General features: G+C 35.4%; 2 protein-coding genes across 2 annotated transcripts in view; both read left to right on the top strand.

The window, feature by feature from the left end:
- Positions 1-4,843, top strand: part of LOC18612964 (KDEL-tailed cysteine endopeptidase CEP1) — a 47,045-nt gene extending 42,202 nt beyond the window's left edge. Inside the window, exons 4-5 of the mRNA XM_088808723.1 lie at positions 4,314-4,390; positions 4,504-4,843. Coding sequence (XP_088664849.1) covers positions 4,314-4,390; positions 4,504-4,843 — 417 coding nt within the window. The remainder of the gene's footprint in view (positions 1-4,313; positions 4,391-4,503) is intronic.
- An 845-nt stretch (positions 4,844-5,688) lies between these two features.
- LOC108661395 (uncharacterized) lies at positions 5,689-6,225 on the top strand. Its single transcript, XM_018117855.2, has 2 exons — positions 5,689-5,876; positions 5,991-6,225. Exons 1-2 carry the CDS (start codon positions 5,689-5,691, stop codon positions 6,223-6,225), a joined length of 423 nt encoding a protein of 140 aa, XP_017973344.2.
- The last annotated feature ends 9,685 nt before the right edge of the window (positions 6,226-15,910 follow it).

Here is a 15,910-nt window from a genome sequence, read left to right as displayed (position 1 = left end):
CATGCACAACACACATATATATATCACCATAATACAATAGTGCATGAATCCATGTCAATCACATATTACAACATAAAACCATTTTTCAAAAGCTTGTTCCGAAGGCACTTGTTTTCATGAAAAGCTTGGTAATTCATTCCAATGGGTGGTAATTTCATTATATTTTCCAAAACAAGTTTTGAAGGCAGTCCATTCACAGGTGTCGAAAATCTGGATTTCAGGTGCACTCGGACTAGTAGTCCTCAAGCGCAATTCTTTTGCCTTTTTCGGACGTCTCACTACCTTGACAAATAACAAAGTCGAGGAATTTACCATATTCTCCCTAAATTGATATAAACTAATTTAAATTACTAATGCTTGATATGTAAATGCAAAAATACGTCCGATTACCGCTTAATCGCGGTATCGATTAAATTCGATCGATCACCCGATTAATTGGCGATTGTGTCCAAATCACCTCCAAATTAATTCATTTCTCCTCTATTACCTTAATTTACCACATACCATTTAAATAAAGCCAAATTCAGCGTTAGAACCCTCACAGTTCCTTATAGAAAAATTCGGTCATTTGGTGCACTAGCACCGAAATGTTTTTCCTACATAACCGTTTCACCTTAATTCATCATTTGCCAAGCCATTTTCCTTGAAATAAAAACAATCCCCCATTGATATTTAGCCCTCATGGTTCGACCAATAAGGAACCCTAGAGAAATTGAATATTTCTTTTGTGTTTTTGTTCATAACCATGCTTAACTATCCTTAAACACTAACATAGTCTAAAATCAAATTATTCCAACAACAATTCCTCTTCCATACCCATTTTTTTTAGAATTGAATTCATCATGATAACTCAATATTCAACCATGGAAATCAAGAACAAAAGCATGGGTAAGCTAGGTATCAAGGAGAATTAAAGAAATTCTAACTTACCTAGCTTGTTTCCTTGATTGTTTCACTTTTTCTTTGAATTTCTACCTAGGTTTTCTTGTTTTTCCCTTTGTTCTTCCTTTGTTCTTGTTGCTGGTTGCCTAGGCCGAATATGGTGAGAGAATTAGGGATTTAATGGGCTGATTTCTATAGAAAATAATAAAATAATCAAGCATGCCACATGTCACATGCTTATTGGCCCAATTTTTTTAACTTTTTGACTTTTTCTTCTTAATTTTTCACCACAAATATTCTGGTATTTATCCAATCCTACCACAATTAAAATCCCTTGATCTTGACAAGTTCTGGGGTGAAAAATTTACCAATTTACCCTCGAGGCGGTAAAATTACGATTTTACCTCTATACTTTGAAATGTACTGGAATCATATTATTTCTACTTTTCAACCTCAAATAACATTAATATTGATCAATATTAACCAAATGGGGCAAAAATCGTTTTATAAAAATTCTCGTTTTGTCTTCTAGTGGAAAAATTACCATTTTGCCCTTGTGCTCCAAAAATACCGAGAATCACAATTTTTCACTACTAAACATCATTTTATACTCCAATAATCATAATTATATTTCATATAATTCTTGGTCAAATGTGATCAAATCTTGGCTAAAAATCTCCATTTTATCATCAAATGGTAAAATGACCATTTTGTCCCTAATCGGTCAATTTTCCTGATGGACTCCAAATTGGATCTTGAACTCCGAATCACTATTCTAAGTCATTCTGTGGGTTGTAGAATTTTCAAATTCCTCTTAGAATTTCTATTTGAACTAGTTCAAGGCTCGATTTAACTTAGTTGTACCACTCGGTACAATACCGTCTTTTAATTGAGCTTGACAAGGTCTCATAGTTTTACCCCAGGACGATAAAATTACCGTTTTACCCTTATGTTTCGAAAATTACCGGAATTAAAATTTTTCACTTTCTATCATTAATTTATACTACAAATAGTTAATCTTGGTCAAAAATTTTACTTCATGATCAAATTATTATCTTTGGTGGTAAAACGATGATTTTGCCCTTAAACATCAAAATTTTTAATTTTTCCCTAAATGAACCCTTGAACTCCGAACAATCATTTTTAATCATTCATTGACTGTAAAATATTAAATTTCATCCTATGATTCCTATTTGAACTAGTTCGGGGTTAAATCAACTCAAGTGTACCGTTAGGTATAATACCGGGTTTCGTCTATTCTTAAGGGCTTTCCTAGCATAATAACATGCTACTCAATGCATGTATGTCATGATATGTGTTTATAGGGTCGGGTTTTACAAAAAGACATATAAGGATGTTGTTTTGGGCAAAACTAGGGGTATTGGGGTGAAATGCATCGTGTGAAGAAGGGAGATAGTCGTGGGGTGGTGAGTGCACAAGATAACGTGGCTTTGGATCCGAAGCCAATTAACGCCCCTAACAATCAAAGGCAACAAGCTCAACAAGGAAGTAGGAAGATTACGATCAACACAACTATCTAGGATGAAGAAATGTTATGGACAAAAAGTAGTGCAATCGGTAGATTACGCCAAAAGGTTAGTTTTGAGATCATCCAGTCAAAGCTTTGAAAGAAGGTATCTCCACACAAGTTAGGGTGCTAGATGGACTATCAACCTTGGTAACCTTTGAAGACTACGATATGATGACCACACTTATAGAGAACTACTAGGAAGTTTTTGAAAGGTTGTTTGAAGTCCTCACACCAGCAGACAAAGTTGACAATGAAAGAGACATATGTGTGTGGTTAAGACTTGAAGAGGTACCATTTCAACTGTAGCACTTTAACACCTTAAAGGCGGTTGCAGAGTGTTAGGGAGTGTTCAAGGGAGTTGATAGAAGCACATACAAGAAAGAAAGACTAAACCAAGCTTTTGTATTGGTGTTAGTGAAAAGCAGGCTTTTAATCCCCAACCATGCGACTATTGAAGCAAGAGGGAAGCTGTACACCATCTGAGTAAGCATCGTGGGTGGAGAAGGTGTGGATGACCTAGTTGAGTACTTAAAAGGCAAGGAGATTATGCAAGAGGGAAGCGAGCCAGCCCATGGAAAAGTGCAACACGGCAAAAGGCATGATGGAACTAACACAGAGGTGGTACAGCAAGGAAAGGTACAAACCAAAGCAACGAGCAGCCTAGGAAAGAGAGATGGAGGTACGGTTATGTCAGCTGAGTTCAAATTAAAGAAAAACTTAGGATGTGACAGAAGCAATAGCCTAGAAAGTTTACCATTGTAATAGTTGTACGAAAAGAACGGGGTGCAAGGATAGCAGAAACAAGAAAAAAACCTGCAAGTGGACAGAGAGGGAAAAAAATTTGGAAATAGAAAAGGTTGGTGAAGGAAAAATTACAAGTAAAATAACACTAGAGCAGAAAAGTGGAAACATAGTAGGAAGTGGACAGAGAAAGAAGTCCTGGTTAGGGAAATGTCAAACTCTACAAGTTAAAAGAAAATGGAGAGATAAGCGAACTGGTCATTGAAAGACAAATAGATAGCCAAAAGCAAAAGGAAGTTCACTTTTCAAACCAAAGAAAGGGTCCACAAGAAAAAGAAAAGGCAGTTGTCAATGTTGAAATTGATTGGGCCAATAAACTAGGAGTTTTTGAAGTTCTAGGGCCTATTTTGCATCGACTAGGGGAGCATTTTAGTGAGAGAAGCCCATGTGTAAATTATGAACTTATAGAAAGCCCACAGCCACCAAAAGGTTTTAGAAGCCCAGTAATAACACAAATAGCAGATTCCATGATTGAAAAAAACAAATTCACAATTCAAGATGAAGGAACCCCTCCAAGATGTGTCCCCATGACAGTGGATGGCAAAGTAGAAATACAACAAGATAGTGAATCGATAGGGGAAAGATGGGTTGGAATCAAAAAAGAAAAAAAGGGAAGGTCACAGAAGGACCAAGAGGAAAGGGAACATGTCACGGGAAAGGAAGAGAGCAGATTAGGGATAAATGAAATAAACAGGATGAAGGGTGAGGAGATTAGAGAATAAATGGCATATGGGGAAGAAGTCAAGGGTTTTGAGACAAATCGAGAGGAATGGTCGGCCAACAACTTGAGAAGGAGTTGTAGAGGAAGAAGTAGTAATAGAAAATACTCACTAGAGCAAGAAAATAGTCAAGGGAGCTCACAAAAATGGAAAGATAGAGTAAAGAAAATTAAATTAACCAAGAAAGTCAGAACTACCTCTTCAAAGTACAGCAAGATGAAAGATAGAAGAAGTGGGATAAGGGATATGCTAGATGAGGAAGAGGGAGTCACAGATATGGAGTAGGACGTCCATGACACAAGCCCAATGAAGGACTTAAACTACAGACATCGCCATCCGACTTTTTAGAGTGAGGTTGAGGAAATCTGGGAAATGAGCAGGAATTTGGGTTTGACCTTTCAAGAGGACAAGGAAACAGTTTTGCAAAGCATAGTAGTGATGGAAAACTTGGACAGAGGTGAAGGAGAGACAGTGATAATGGCTGACCCTTAATTTGGGCTGGTTAGTTGCTCTTTTCTTTGTGTTTGTTGCTATTTCTTTTTTAATAAAGCTTATTACTTGGAATATTAGGGGCTTGGGTAGTAGAGAAAAGAAAAGAGTGGTTAGGCAATTAGTTGGAAAAGAAAGACCTGATATGTTGCTCATTCAGGAAACAAAATTAGAAAAGTTAGAAGTTGGTGTGATTAGAGCAATATGGGGTAGTGAACAATGTATGATCAAGTTCGTCCAGTCACTAGGAACTTCAGGAGGACTCTTGAGTGTTTGGAAAGCTGACTTCTTTAATCTTGAGTACTATTTTGAATCCCGCCATTTTATTCTGCTTGTGGAATGCATTAAGAAATTGAATCTCAAATGTGGGTTCGAGAACATATATGCTCCAAATTTAGGAAATGAAAGACGAGAACTTTAGGTTGAGCTATAAAGGTTAATGAACTTGGTAGGGGTTCCTTAGTGCCTAGGAGAAGATTTCAATGTTACACTCAACTTGGGAGAACGAATTAGTAGGAATGAACATCTTAATGAAATGGCTCATATAAAAAATTTTGTTGAAGAGACGACGCTTATGGACTTACCTATGCAAGGTGGGAGATTCACCTATAGAAACTTTAGCGAAGATGAGGCTTTTAGTAGACTTAATAGGTTTCTAATGTCAAGGGTGTTGGTTGACAAAGTTAGAGAGATTATTCAAAAAAGGCTACCTGCTTCACTTTTCGATCATAATCCAATCCTCTTAAGGAAGTTATTATGGAGTGGGGACCTAAACCTTTTAGATTCTTCAACCATTGGTTGGAGGAGAAGTCCTTTAGCTCTATATTCTTGAAAGCATGGGAAAAGATGCAAGTTATAGGGAGTGGCTGTAGAGGTATTTAGGGGAGCCTACTAGGAGTCAAACAGGCCATCAAGAATTGGCAACAAAAGGAATTATGAGAGTCATAGAGAAGAATAAGTGAGATTGAAAGTGAAATTTAGAAGGCAGAGGAAGAAGCGATTAAAGGAGGGGGTAGGGATCATAGGTGGAAGAAGGTGATATCGAATAAAAGAGGAGAATTGTGGACAGTGCACAGGATTACAGAAAGAGAATGGCACCAAAAATCAAGAATAAAATGGTACCTTGAGGGGGATAGGAACACCAGGTTTTTTCACACTATAGCTTTATGTAAGAGGAGATATAATTTTATCTCAAGTTTAAAAGTAGAAGGTAGGGTTTGTGAGGAACCGCAAGAAATCAAAGACAGAATAGTTGAGTATTTTGAAATGATTTACAAGGAGGAGAAAGTTACAAATGTGAGGGAACTCAATGGTGAGTTTAAGGTTCTTGACAAAATAAAGGCAAAGGAGTTGGAAAGAGCGACGATAGAGAAGGAGGTGTGGGAGGCCATTGAGTCATGTGACGGGAATAAGGCTCCCAGGCCATATGACTTTAATTTGAATTTCTCCAAAAAGTAATGGCAGGTGATAAAAGGGAAGGTAATGAGCTTTATTGAAAACTTTTTCTAGACAGGGTTCATTGAGGGATGCATCAACACAACTTTCATCACACTTGCTCCAAAATGTAGTTCCCTTGAGAGCATTAGGGATTGTAGGTCCATCAGCTTTGTTGGCAACATTTACAAAATCATTACTACAGTGTTGGCCAATAGGATGAAGAAGGTAATAGGGGAGGTGATAGGGAACCAACAATTTGCTTTCATGTTTGGAAGGCAATTGGTGGATTGTGCGCTCATTGCAAACGAGGTTGTTGATATCATGAGAAAAGATCAAGTGGGAGGTGTGTTCTTTAAAGTGGACTAAAGAAAAGCTTATGATACAGTGAGTTGGAGTTTTTTTTATTTCATTTTGAGTAAAATGGGGTTTGGGGCGAGATGGAGAGAGTGGATAAAGGTGTGTATTTCCACTGCCAAGATATCCGTGTTGGTTAACAAAGTATCGACACGACGATTTAGGATGAAAAGAGGTTTAAGGTAAGGATGTCCCTTGTCACCATTTTTATTCAATTGTGTCGCTACGGCATTTAGGTAGTGTTTGGTACTTTACAATGTAATGTGATTATAAGTAATGTGATTGCAAGCAATGTGATTGCAGGGAAGATAACATTGCAACGTTTGATATATAAGTAATGTAATGATTAAAATACAGAGAAGATAACATTGCAGTGTTTGTTTTACAAGTACTTTACAAGGTATGTAATGTTAATTTCCAAAACTACCCTTATATATTAAAATACAAGTTTAACATGTATTTTTTTATTATTAATTTTTATATAATGTCATTTTTAAATATATTTTTAATTAAATATATTTTTTTTCATTTCTTATTACAAGTATATATTTTATTTTTATTTTTAATATAATTTCTTATATTGTATATTTTATTTTAAATTTTTTCTTTAGAAGATAATATTTTATTTTTATTTCTTAATACGTTTTATATGTATACATTAATGTGATAGCTTCCTCTCTTGTAACCAATAGCAAATTGGCAATAAAATACCCATAATTCTCAATCTCCAATTAATTTCTTTTGAAAATATCATAAATTCAAAATAACTTGCTATCAAGCTAAAACAAAATATCAAGCATAACATCACCAAAACAATATAATTGAAAATCATAAATGAAGTTCCTTGATTGATGCTCTAAATCAAAAGTCATAAAGTTCTAATAAACCAAAGTTGAAGTCACTTAAAGGATGGACACACCATTGTTAAAATACAAAAGAGTTCAAAGTTAATAACACTGTTAAAGTTCACCCTAAATTGATAACTAGTTCTTTGCAATAACAATACCCATCATTTAGATAGAGCCACTAAGCAAAGCCTTCACATAAAATTTCTGCAACTCCTCTAACAATGAAAATAGATAATTTATCTTCCACATATCACTAGAGATGATATGTCCACCCTTAACAATTTCTTCGGGAGTCAAACCTTCAACTCCCTGAACTATCTCAATTACACGGTTTTTCAACCTCGCATCTTCAACCATGAATTGAAAACAACTTGCTAATTTATCAATTCCTTCCCTTGCACCTTGACAGATTTCTCCAATTTTATCCACACTAGATTGGAATGCATGAACAATGTTGTCACCATTACTTTTTGTCTTAGTTTTTTTACGACTCACCTCTCTGTCACCTTGCTCTGTAGTCCTTCTTCTAACAGCAGTGGATCCCTCACTTTTGGTAGCTTGAGCAGGAGAAACATCATCATCACCATTGTCATCTTGATCAACATTCAATGCATTGAAAGCTTCTGAAGCTACCCTTGTTGCTGCAAATGCAACTTCCTCAGTGTCTATGTTCTCCACTGCATCAGCTGGTGACTCTACTCCTTCCCCAGTTGCTCTATCTTCCCAAATATAATGGCTAATTGATCAAAGTGAGGGAAAGGCTTGTTTCTAAGTCCTGCAGCAGCTGGGTGACTCTATATCTATAACCAAATACAAGGCATCAAAAAACCATGCACAACTAAATATATGCCTAACTTTAGAATATAACAATGTTGTAAAATAAATTAGAATCATTACCTTAACCCAACCAATCCAAACATCGTCATCACAAGTAACACATTTCTTGACATAATCCCAACCAAATCCAAAAGCGGAATGCGATATCATTTCAGCAATTTCCCTATATTGTTTCTTCAACAACCTCATTCTAGAGTTAATATGGGGGATAGCCTTTATGTTGCAGTTTGGGATCCTTTCTTTCATCCATTGCTCAAGTTGTTGCATGTAACCAGGCTTGAATGTTCCATTATCTCTACCCCAACTTCCTTCATTCACAAGATTGATGCAGCAGTCAATTAAGACTCCATTTTTAGTAGGTGTCCACTGATGGGTGGATCTTTTGCTTGTCCTCCTTAATCCTTGAGATGATGCAACTTCCATCTACAAGTATAAAACATAATATAGAAACGACATAATAACAAATATATAGTATACAATAGTTAATTAAAAATTAAAGAAGAAACATAACTTATCTAATTAAGAACAAATACAAATATGTCTCAATCAACACAAATTTGAGTTATTACAAATAAAGCATACAACATTTGTTGAACCAAATAAAAAATTAAGTTTCATTTCTAGAAGCTATCCAAACATTCCACATTTCTTGTGCCAAGTTATTTCTCCAAGTAGTCCATGCATTTGATGTCTCAATGTATTGGATCGTATCTGCATTTTCCATCGCTTCTGATTCCGTATACTCTTCATCCATTTCATCCTCAAGTCGATCATGTGTCATTTCTCTCCTAATGTGATTGTGTAACAATGCACAAGCAGAGATAATTCTACATTTTTGTCACGACTTGAAACTCCCATCGGGCCCATGACAATTGCCACGACGTCCCGATAGGCACTTATTACCCGAAATGCCGATTGGAACCCCGCAAAGCTTAACATCTGCTTTCGCATCTCCCCAATAAGCGACAGTTATTAAATCTCACATTTCAAGAAATCATAAGTCGTTTCCAAATCAAAACGATATAATATTATTTTCTGGCTCACAGGGGCATTTTCATCATTTTTCTTCAAAAATATCGAAACCCGCCAAAAACATGGTGTAAAAGCTAAATATGTTCATCCATACTTTAAATCAGATAACTGAAGTATAAAATTACTTTTACAGTGACACATGGGCCCCCAACTAACCAATAAGGTGCAAGTCTGTGAGCCTATAATTTTGTCGATGCAAGGCTAACTGAAGTCCTTGATGCAATCGGCTATCTACCGGCTATCCCGAGCCTGAAACGTGGGGAATTGAGGGTGGTGAGATTATAAAATCCCAGTGAGTAAACATATACCATCTAAACTATCTAAAGGCGAGTAAATGGAGACGAATTAAAATGAGTCATCATACTGTAATTTCATTACCTTTCAACTCATTTCAACCAAATAAACAACTAGGCTTATGATTTCTTAAAAAGCTTGGCTCGTGCCAAAAATCATTCTCATACTCAGTTATCAGGGATACCTTGATCGAGGGTTATCCCAACCAAGTTCGCCAAGGCTGTTAAACGTCTTTACATCCAAAATTTTAGCCATGCCTTGGTGTTGGCTGAGTCTCACTCTCACGCGGTGGTCCATGTGAAGTGCACTCAAATCTTTACCTCAGGAGATACTTCATCCAACATCTCCCCTCGGAGGTAAATATATAATTGGGTTACTGTGCCCCTCTCATAGGCAGTCCACGGAAACCCCCACCACTGCAGTGACTATGGATTATTTTATCTACCACCTGATTTATAAAATCTTTTTCTGCATGACATGACAATTTATCGCAACCTAGCCTCTCAAGGCTGAATACACAGTACAAATAATTCTAACACCAAAAATCAGTTTAGCCATTCATGCTCATATATTGTCATAAGCCATTCAATTTAAAACCATAAATTTACAACACAAGCAAGCAGTCTCCAATTACTCTATTTTCAAAACCAGTATTCAATTTTTTAGAAAATTTATAAAATTATTTTATAAAATAACAATTTCACCTAAAACATAGCAATTTACCATTTAAACCTATTTTCTATAAAATCACACAATTGTATAAAATCACTCTAGATAATTAAGATGATAATAAGTTTACTCACAGTTCTAGGAGTCGATGTACTCCTAATCCCAGTCTCCAAGCACAATCTTTGTACTTTTACCAGTATAATTTACTCACCACTTATTCACAATGTACAATACATAATTCACCACATTAATCCTTGACCATTATAAAATCAATTCAGGCTCGGTGTATATGCATGATATGATATGCAACTTATCTGACTACCGCTTAAATGCGGTGCTGACTTAATTCGGCCTATTACCTGATTAAATGACAATTATGTCCAATTTAGCTCCAAATTGCTCCATTTCATTTCTAATATTTCAATTCACTAAATACAATTCCAATAATCTAAAATTCAGCCAAACAACCCTCACAATTCTTCTTGAAAATTTCGGCCATTGTGGTGCACTATCACTAAAAATTTTCCCATTCCATTTTCTCACCATAAATCATCATTTCATCAATTTTTCAACCAATTCATTTGATCACAAAATCAATTTATTACTTCTACACTTCACATAGGGTTCGACCATTGAAGGTTCATGGGGAAAATGGATTCTTTTCTTGTTGTTTTGTTTTTAAACATGCTTAACTAACATAACTTATAATCAAATCAATCTAACATCATTCTCTCTCCATACCCATTCCAACCAGCCATGAATTCATTATGAAAACATGTAATTTAACCATGAAAATGAGGAGAAATGTATGGGAAAGGTAGATCACAAGTCAAAATCAAGAAATTTTACCTTTTGTCACTTTTTTCCTTGAATTTTCACCAATTTTCCCTTAAATTTCTCCACCTAGGGTTTTTGTTTTTCTTTTCTCCCTTTGTTCTTCTTTGCTCTTGGTTTGGCCTGCCATATGAAAGAAATGGGCTGATTTTTATGCCTTTTTTTATAAAGAAACAATAAAATAATAAAAGCATGACACATGCCATTTCCTTATTGGTTTAAATTTTAAATATTTGACTTTTAATTCTTTAATTCTCCATCACACATTTCTCATGTTTATCCATTTCTATGATGAATAAAATCTCTTGGTCTTGACAAGTGTAGGGGGTGAAAATTTACAGATTTGCCCTCGAGGTGGCAAAATTACCATTTCGTCCCTATACTCCAAAATATATCGAAATTAAAATTTTTCACTTATAAACCTCAAATCATACTCCAATAAGTCAAATGGGGCCAAAAAATCTTTTCTAAAATTCCCATTTTATCTCCAGGTGGCAAATGACCATTTTGCCCCTAGATAGTGAAAATTTCGGTTTGACTCCAAATCTATCCTCGAGCTCCGAATTACCATTTTGAGTCATCCCTGGACTATGAAACTCTTAATTTCACCTTAAAATTCCTATTTGAACTAGTTCGAGGCTTAATCGACTTAATGATACCATTAGGGGCAATATCGTCTTTTAACGATTTCTCAAACTTCCTAAATATGCAACCATTCTATTGAGCATGTAAATGACGTCGTAATTATTTTATAGAACAGGGTATGATAATTTTGTTTTCACTAGGTACCAAGACTTCTCTCTAAGTATTGCCCATCTCATCTTAAGGAATCCAAAACATCTTTCAATAACATTCCTAGCACCAGAGTGTTTGTAATTAAACAATTCTTCTTTTGAACGAGGAGTGCAATTTTGTCTTCATTCATTCAAATGATAACGCTGACCTCTATATGGAGTTAAAAACCCCTTTCCATTTGTATACCCAGCATCACATTAGTAGAAAAAACCTATGATAAAAAATTTATTTTTAGTCCATCACTCTAAAATAGTTAAAAATTGAATGTATATTTTCCTCATACCTTTTAGGACTTTCAATCCATTTCTTCTAGATATTGCATCTCGAAGAACCCTAGAGTCTAAAGCAGAACCCTCCCATCCGAGTAAGATATATATGAATTGCATATCCTGTGAACATACCCCTAAAACATTTGTAGCAATTTCATTCTTCCTTGTTTTGTATCTAGGCTTATCAATTTCCAGGGCATTGACTTTAATGTAAGCTCCATCTAAAACACCTAAACAATTCTATTGTTTCCAATAGAATAATGACAAAAATTATCCTTTAGTTGCATTTTTAATAGTTTCTTATACTCAAGCTATAAATGTTTAAGAAATTTTAGTTTACCTTAAACCATTTCCATCTGAAGTCAGTTGAATTCTCGGGTATAGGCTCTGGCTTCTTTAGTAGTATTGATTACAATGTTAAAACAAAATTCAAAACTAAACCAAAATGCCTACTCACTGTCTCACCACTTCTAGCAAATTCTCTCTTTATGATCCTATTCTTTGCATGATGAAAAATGATGTACAAAAAGATAGCCACCATTTCCTCAACATTCATGTTTTTTGTTAGTGTAATTCTACCAATGCATTGAAGCATATTACATAGTTTATAAAATGCAGCTCTATCCATTCTAATATTTTCAATGCATGTTAAATCAGAATCAAACACCATTCTCCTAAAATTCAATTGCCTAATAATATGTCTCCTACAAGTATTAGTTTTGTATCTTTTACGCTTTCTAGTATACATTAAAATATGATAACATCCTTGAACCAAAGTATTAGCTAAAAGTATCATGTTGAACAGCTCAATGGCTAATGCAATAGCAAACACGATCGTTGCAGTTTGCTCTTGAGAAAACCCTTCCATTGTGTGAACTAACAATATAAAAAAATAATTAAAATAATGAAATATAACATTATATAAAAATAGCATATAGTAAGCACAAAGTTAACTTTTCATGTCCACCTTACAAATACTCAATTTATATAAAAACATTATATAAATACATTTTCATTATTTTTAAGTTAACTTTTTGCACTCTTTTCTTGCACCCTAAAATCTAAAAAAAAATTGCAATGGTTTTCTACTGTCAAGACCAAATTTACCCTAAAGAAAATAAAAAAAATGGGAGGTCAAATCTTTAAAAAAAGGTAAAAAAAGAGTAAAAATTCAAATTCAGGGTTAAAATTAGGTTTTTTGGGGTCAAAACGGCAGCAAACCGCCTTCGGCTATTTGTCAATGCGTAGATCTCGAAAAGTTACATGGATTCAAAACAAAAATACCCCGATCGGACAACCGAGCGCAAAGTTACGACCTTTTGAAGTTGAGTAGGGGAAAAGATTCCTATATAAACCAACGGGGCATTTTTAAAGATAAGATGTTTTCACTATGTACAGAAACATATGACACGCCATATACAGAAATATGTGACACGCCATGTACAAGAACATGTGACACGCCATGTACAAAAACATGTGACAAGCCAAAAACATGTGACACGCTATGTAAAAAAACATGTGACACGCCATGTATAAAAATATGTGACACGCCATGTAAAGGAACATGTGACACGCCATATACAGAAACATGTGACACGTCATATACAAAAACATGTGACAAGTCATGGTTAGGTTGTTACACGCCATGTTGAAAAAAAATATTGTTGCTACACGGCATGCATAAAAACATGTTACACTCCATAGTTAAAAAAGGTTGTTACACACAATGTTGAAAAAAAAAATATTGTTGTTACATGCCATGTTGAAAAAATATTATTGTTACACGACATATTCAAAAACATTTTATTACACGTTAATGCTAGGTACGAGTTCTGCTCAAAGCCAAGATCCATGGATTTGGCAATGCTAGGTATGAATTCTGCTGCTTTCAGCATTTCTAATTGGATAGAACTTGAAAACTATTTGATTACCCATATTTTGTTGAGGGAATAAAAACCAAAAATTGCAACCAAACACGTAGCATTTCATTTCATCACAATTACCGTTGCCTTTTGTTGAAAATTAGCCCAAAAATCCAACCTCTCTTGCCAATCAAGGGCCAAATTGTTTCAGCGATAAACCCTAAAATACAAATAAGAAGAAAACCCAAATTAACACAAAAAGTTAAATTAAAGAATATAAGAAGAAGATTAAAAAAGGAGAAAGAAAAAGAAGAATGGGAGATTTTAACCCACAATTTCAGATGATGAAGAAGTAGAGCTAGAATAAGGATGAGCGACTTTAGCAAAATGGAGAAGAAGCAGCAGAAACCCAAAAAACGATGATTTTGCTTCGGGTTTTTGAGTAATTTTTTTAAAAGATGATGGGTAAAAATGTCCTTAAAGACATTTCAGAGTGCAATATAATGTGATTGCATTGGTATTGGACTGTAATCACATTACATCCATTGGCTGCAATGTGATTGCATTGCAATCTTACATTGCATTGGTCTGTTACAAAACAAACACTGTAATGTAATTTAATTGGGCACATTGCAAGGAATGTGACTTTACATCCCTTATACCAAACGTAACCTTAGTGTATTGATGAGTAATGTAGTGAGTTTGTGACTGTGCAAATGAATTGAGGTAGGACATAGGAAACTGGTCATCTCTCACTTGCAATTTGCAGATAATACGATTATTATGTGTAGACCAAAGTGGGAGTTAGTACACAACATCAAAAGAATCTTGATGAGTTTCCAATTAATTTTTGGGTTGAGGATAAATTTCCAAGAGAGCAGTCTGATTGGAGTAGGAATGAAGGAAAGCTTGGTGGCTAAATGGGTGAGTAGGATTCGATGCAAAGTGGAAAAATTCCCCTCGAGTTACTTAGGCTTACCTTTGGGAGTTAGAAGTAACTCAAAAGAACTTTGGAAACTAGTGGTGGAGAAATTTGAGGCCAGATTTGCAAGATGGAAAGGCAAAATGCTCTCGATTGGGGTAGGGTAACACTTATCAAATCTGTGCTTGTTAGCCTTCCTAACTTTTACATGTCTCTTTTTCAGATGCCAATAGGGGTAAGACAGGAATTGGAAAGGATACAAAGAAGATTTCTCTGAAGTAGGACCCAAGATGTTAAAAAGATCCATTATATTGATTGGATTTCCATTTGCATTTATAAGGAGTTTGGAGGATTAGGGTGGGTCGATCTACAACTTAAAAATAAGGCTTTGCTCAATAAGTGGATCTTGCGATTTGACAATGAGAAAGACAACTTGTGGAGGAGGGTTTTGGTAAACAAAAAGGGTGGCGACCATGGTGACCTTTTCCCTGGATGAGGAAATGCAAGCAAACAATCCTATATCTGGGGAAACATTACAAAGCCCATAACACTTGAAGGTGATGAGCATAGAATTCTGAGGGAAGGAATTAGCTTCATTCTAGGAGATGGTGAAAACGTGCGTTTTTGGATGGAGGAATGGATAGAAGGGAGGGTTTTGAAAGAAGATTTCTGAAGGATTTTCGCATTCCTACTAATAAAGAGGGCAGAGTGAAAGAGTTTGGTGTTTGGGTTGATGGCACATGGCAGTGGAGAATTGAATTGAGACGCATGTTATTTGAGTGGGAGAAAGAATAGTGGGAAAATCTATTGAAAGTTAGAATGGAGAACCCAGTGATAAATAGGTACGATGATAAAGTGATTTGGAAAAGGAGTACAAGCAGAGAGTATTCGGTGAGCTTATTTTATAGAGCAATGGCATATAGGGATAGAACCTCAGATGATATTTAGAAAAAGGTATGGACCGGAGTTGCTCCATTGAAAGTTGAAATTTTTTGTTGGAGGGTAATCAGAGGGAGGGTAGTGGTTAAAGCTGAACTAGTGAAGAAAGGGTTATTAAGAGAAGATTTAGCTCTTTGTATGCTTCGCCAAAAAAGGGAGGAAACAGTTGATCACCTCTTCTTCGAATGCAAAGAGATTTGGAAAGTCTGGACTGAATAAGGGCGTAAATGGGGGATTCAATGGGCAACACACTCAAAGGCTTATTTCTTCTTCCTTGATTGGGGAGAGCTGGTTAGAAATGGGGATAAGAGAATTTGGAATCTAGCTTTCTTTGCCATTATTTGGACTATTTGGTTAATGAGAAATGACATAGTCTTCCAAGGTAAGGTTTGGGAT

The sequence above is a fragment of the Theobroma cacao genome, chromosome 1 (assembly GCF_053813885.1).
Source record: "Theobroma cacao isolate CCN51 chromosome 1, ASM5381388v1, whole genome shotgun sequence".
In the NCBI taxonomy this organism is placed as follows: domain Eukaryota; kingdom Viridiplantae; phylum Streptophyta; class Magnoliopsida; order Malvales; family Malvaceae; genus Theobroma; species Theobroma cacao.
The sequence above is the reverse complement of the archived record's forward strand: the minus strand, read 5'-3'. Positions and strand labels throughout refer to the sequence as shown.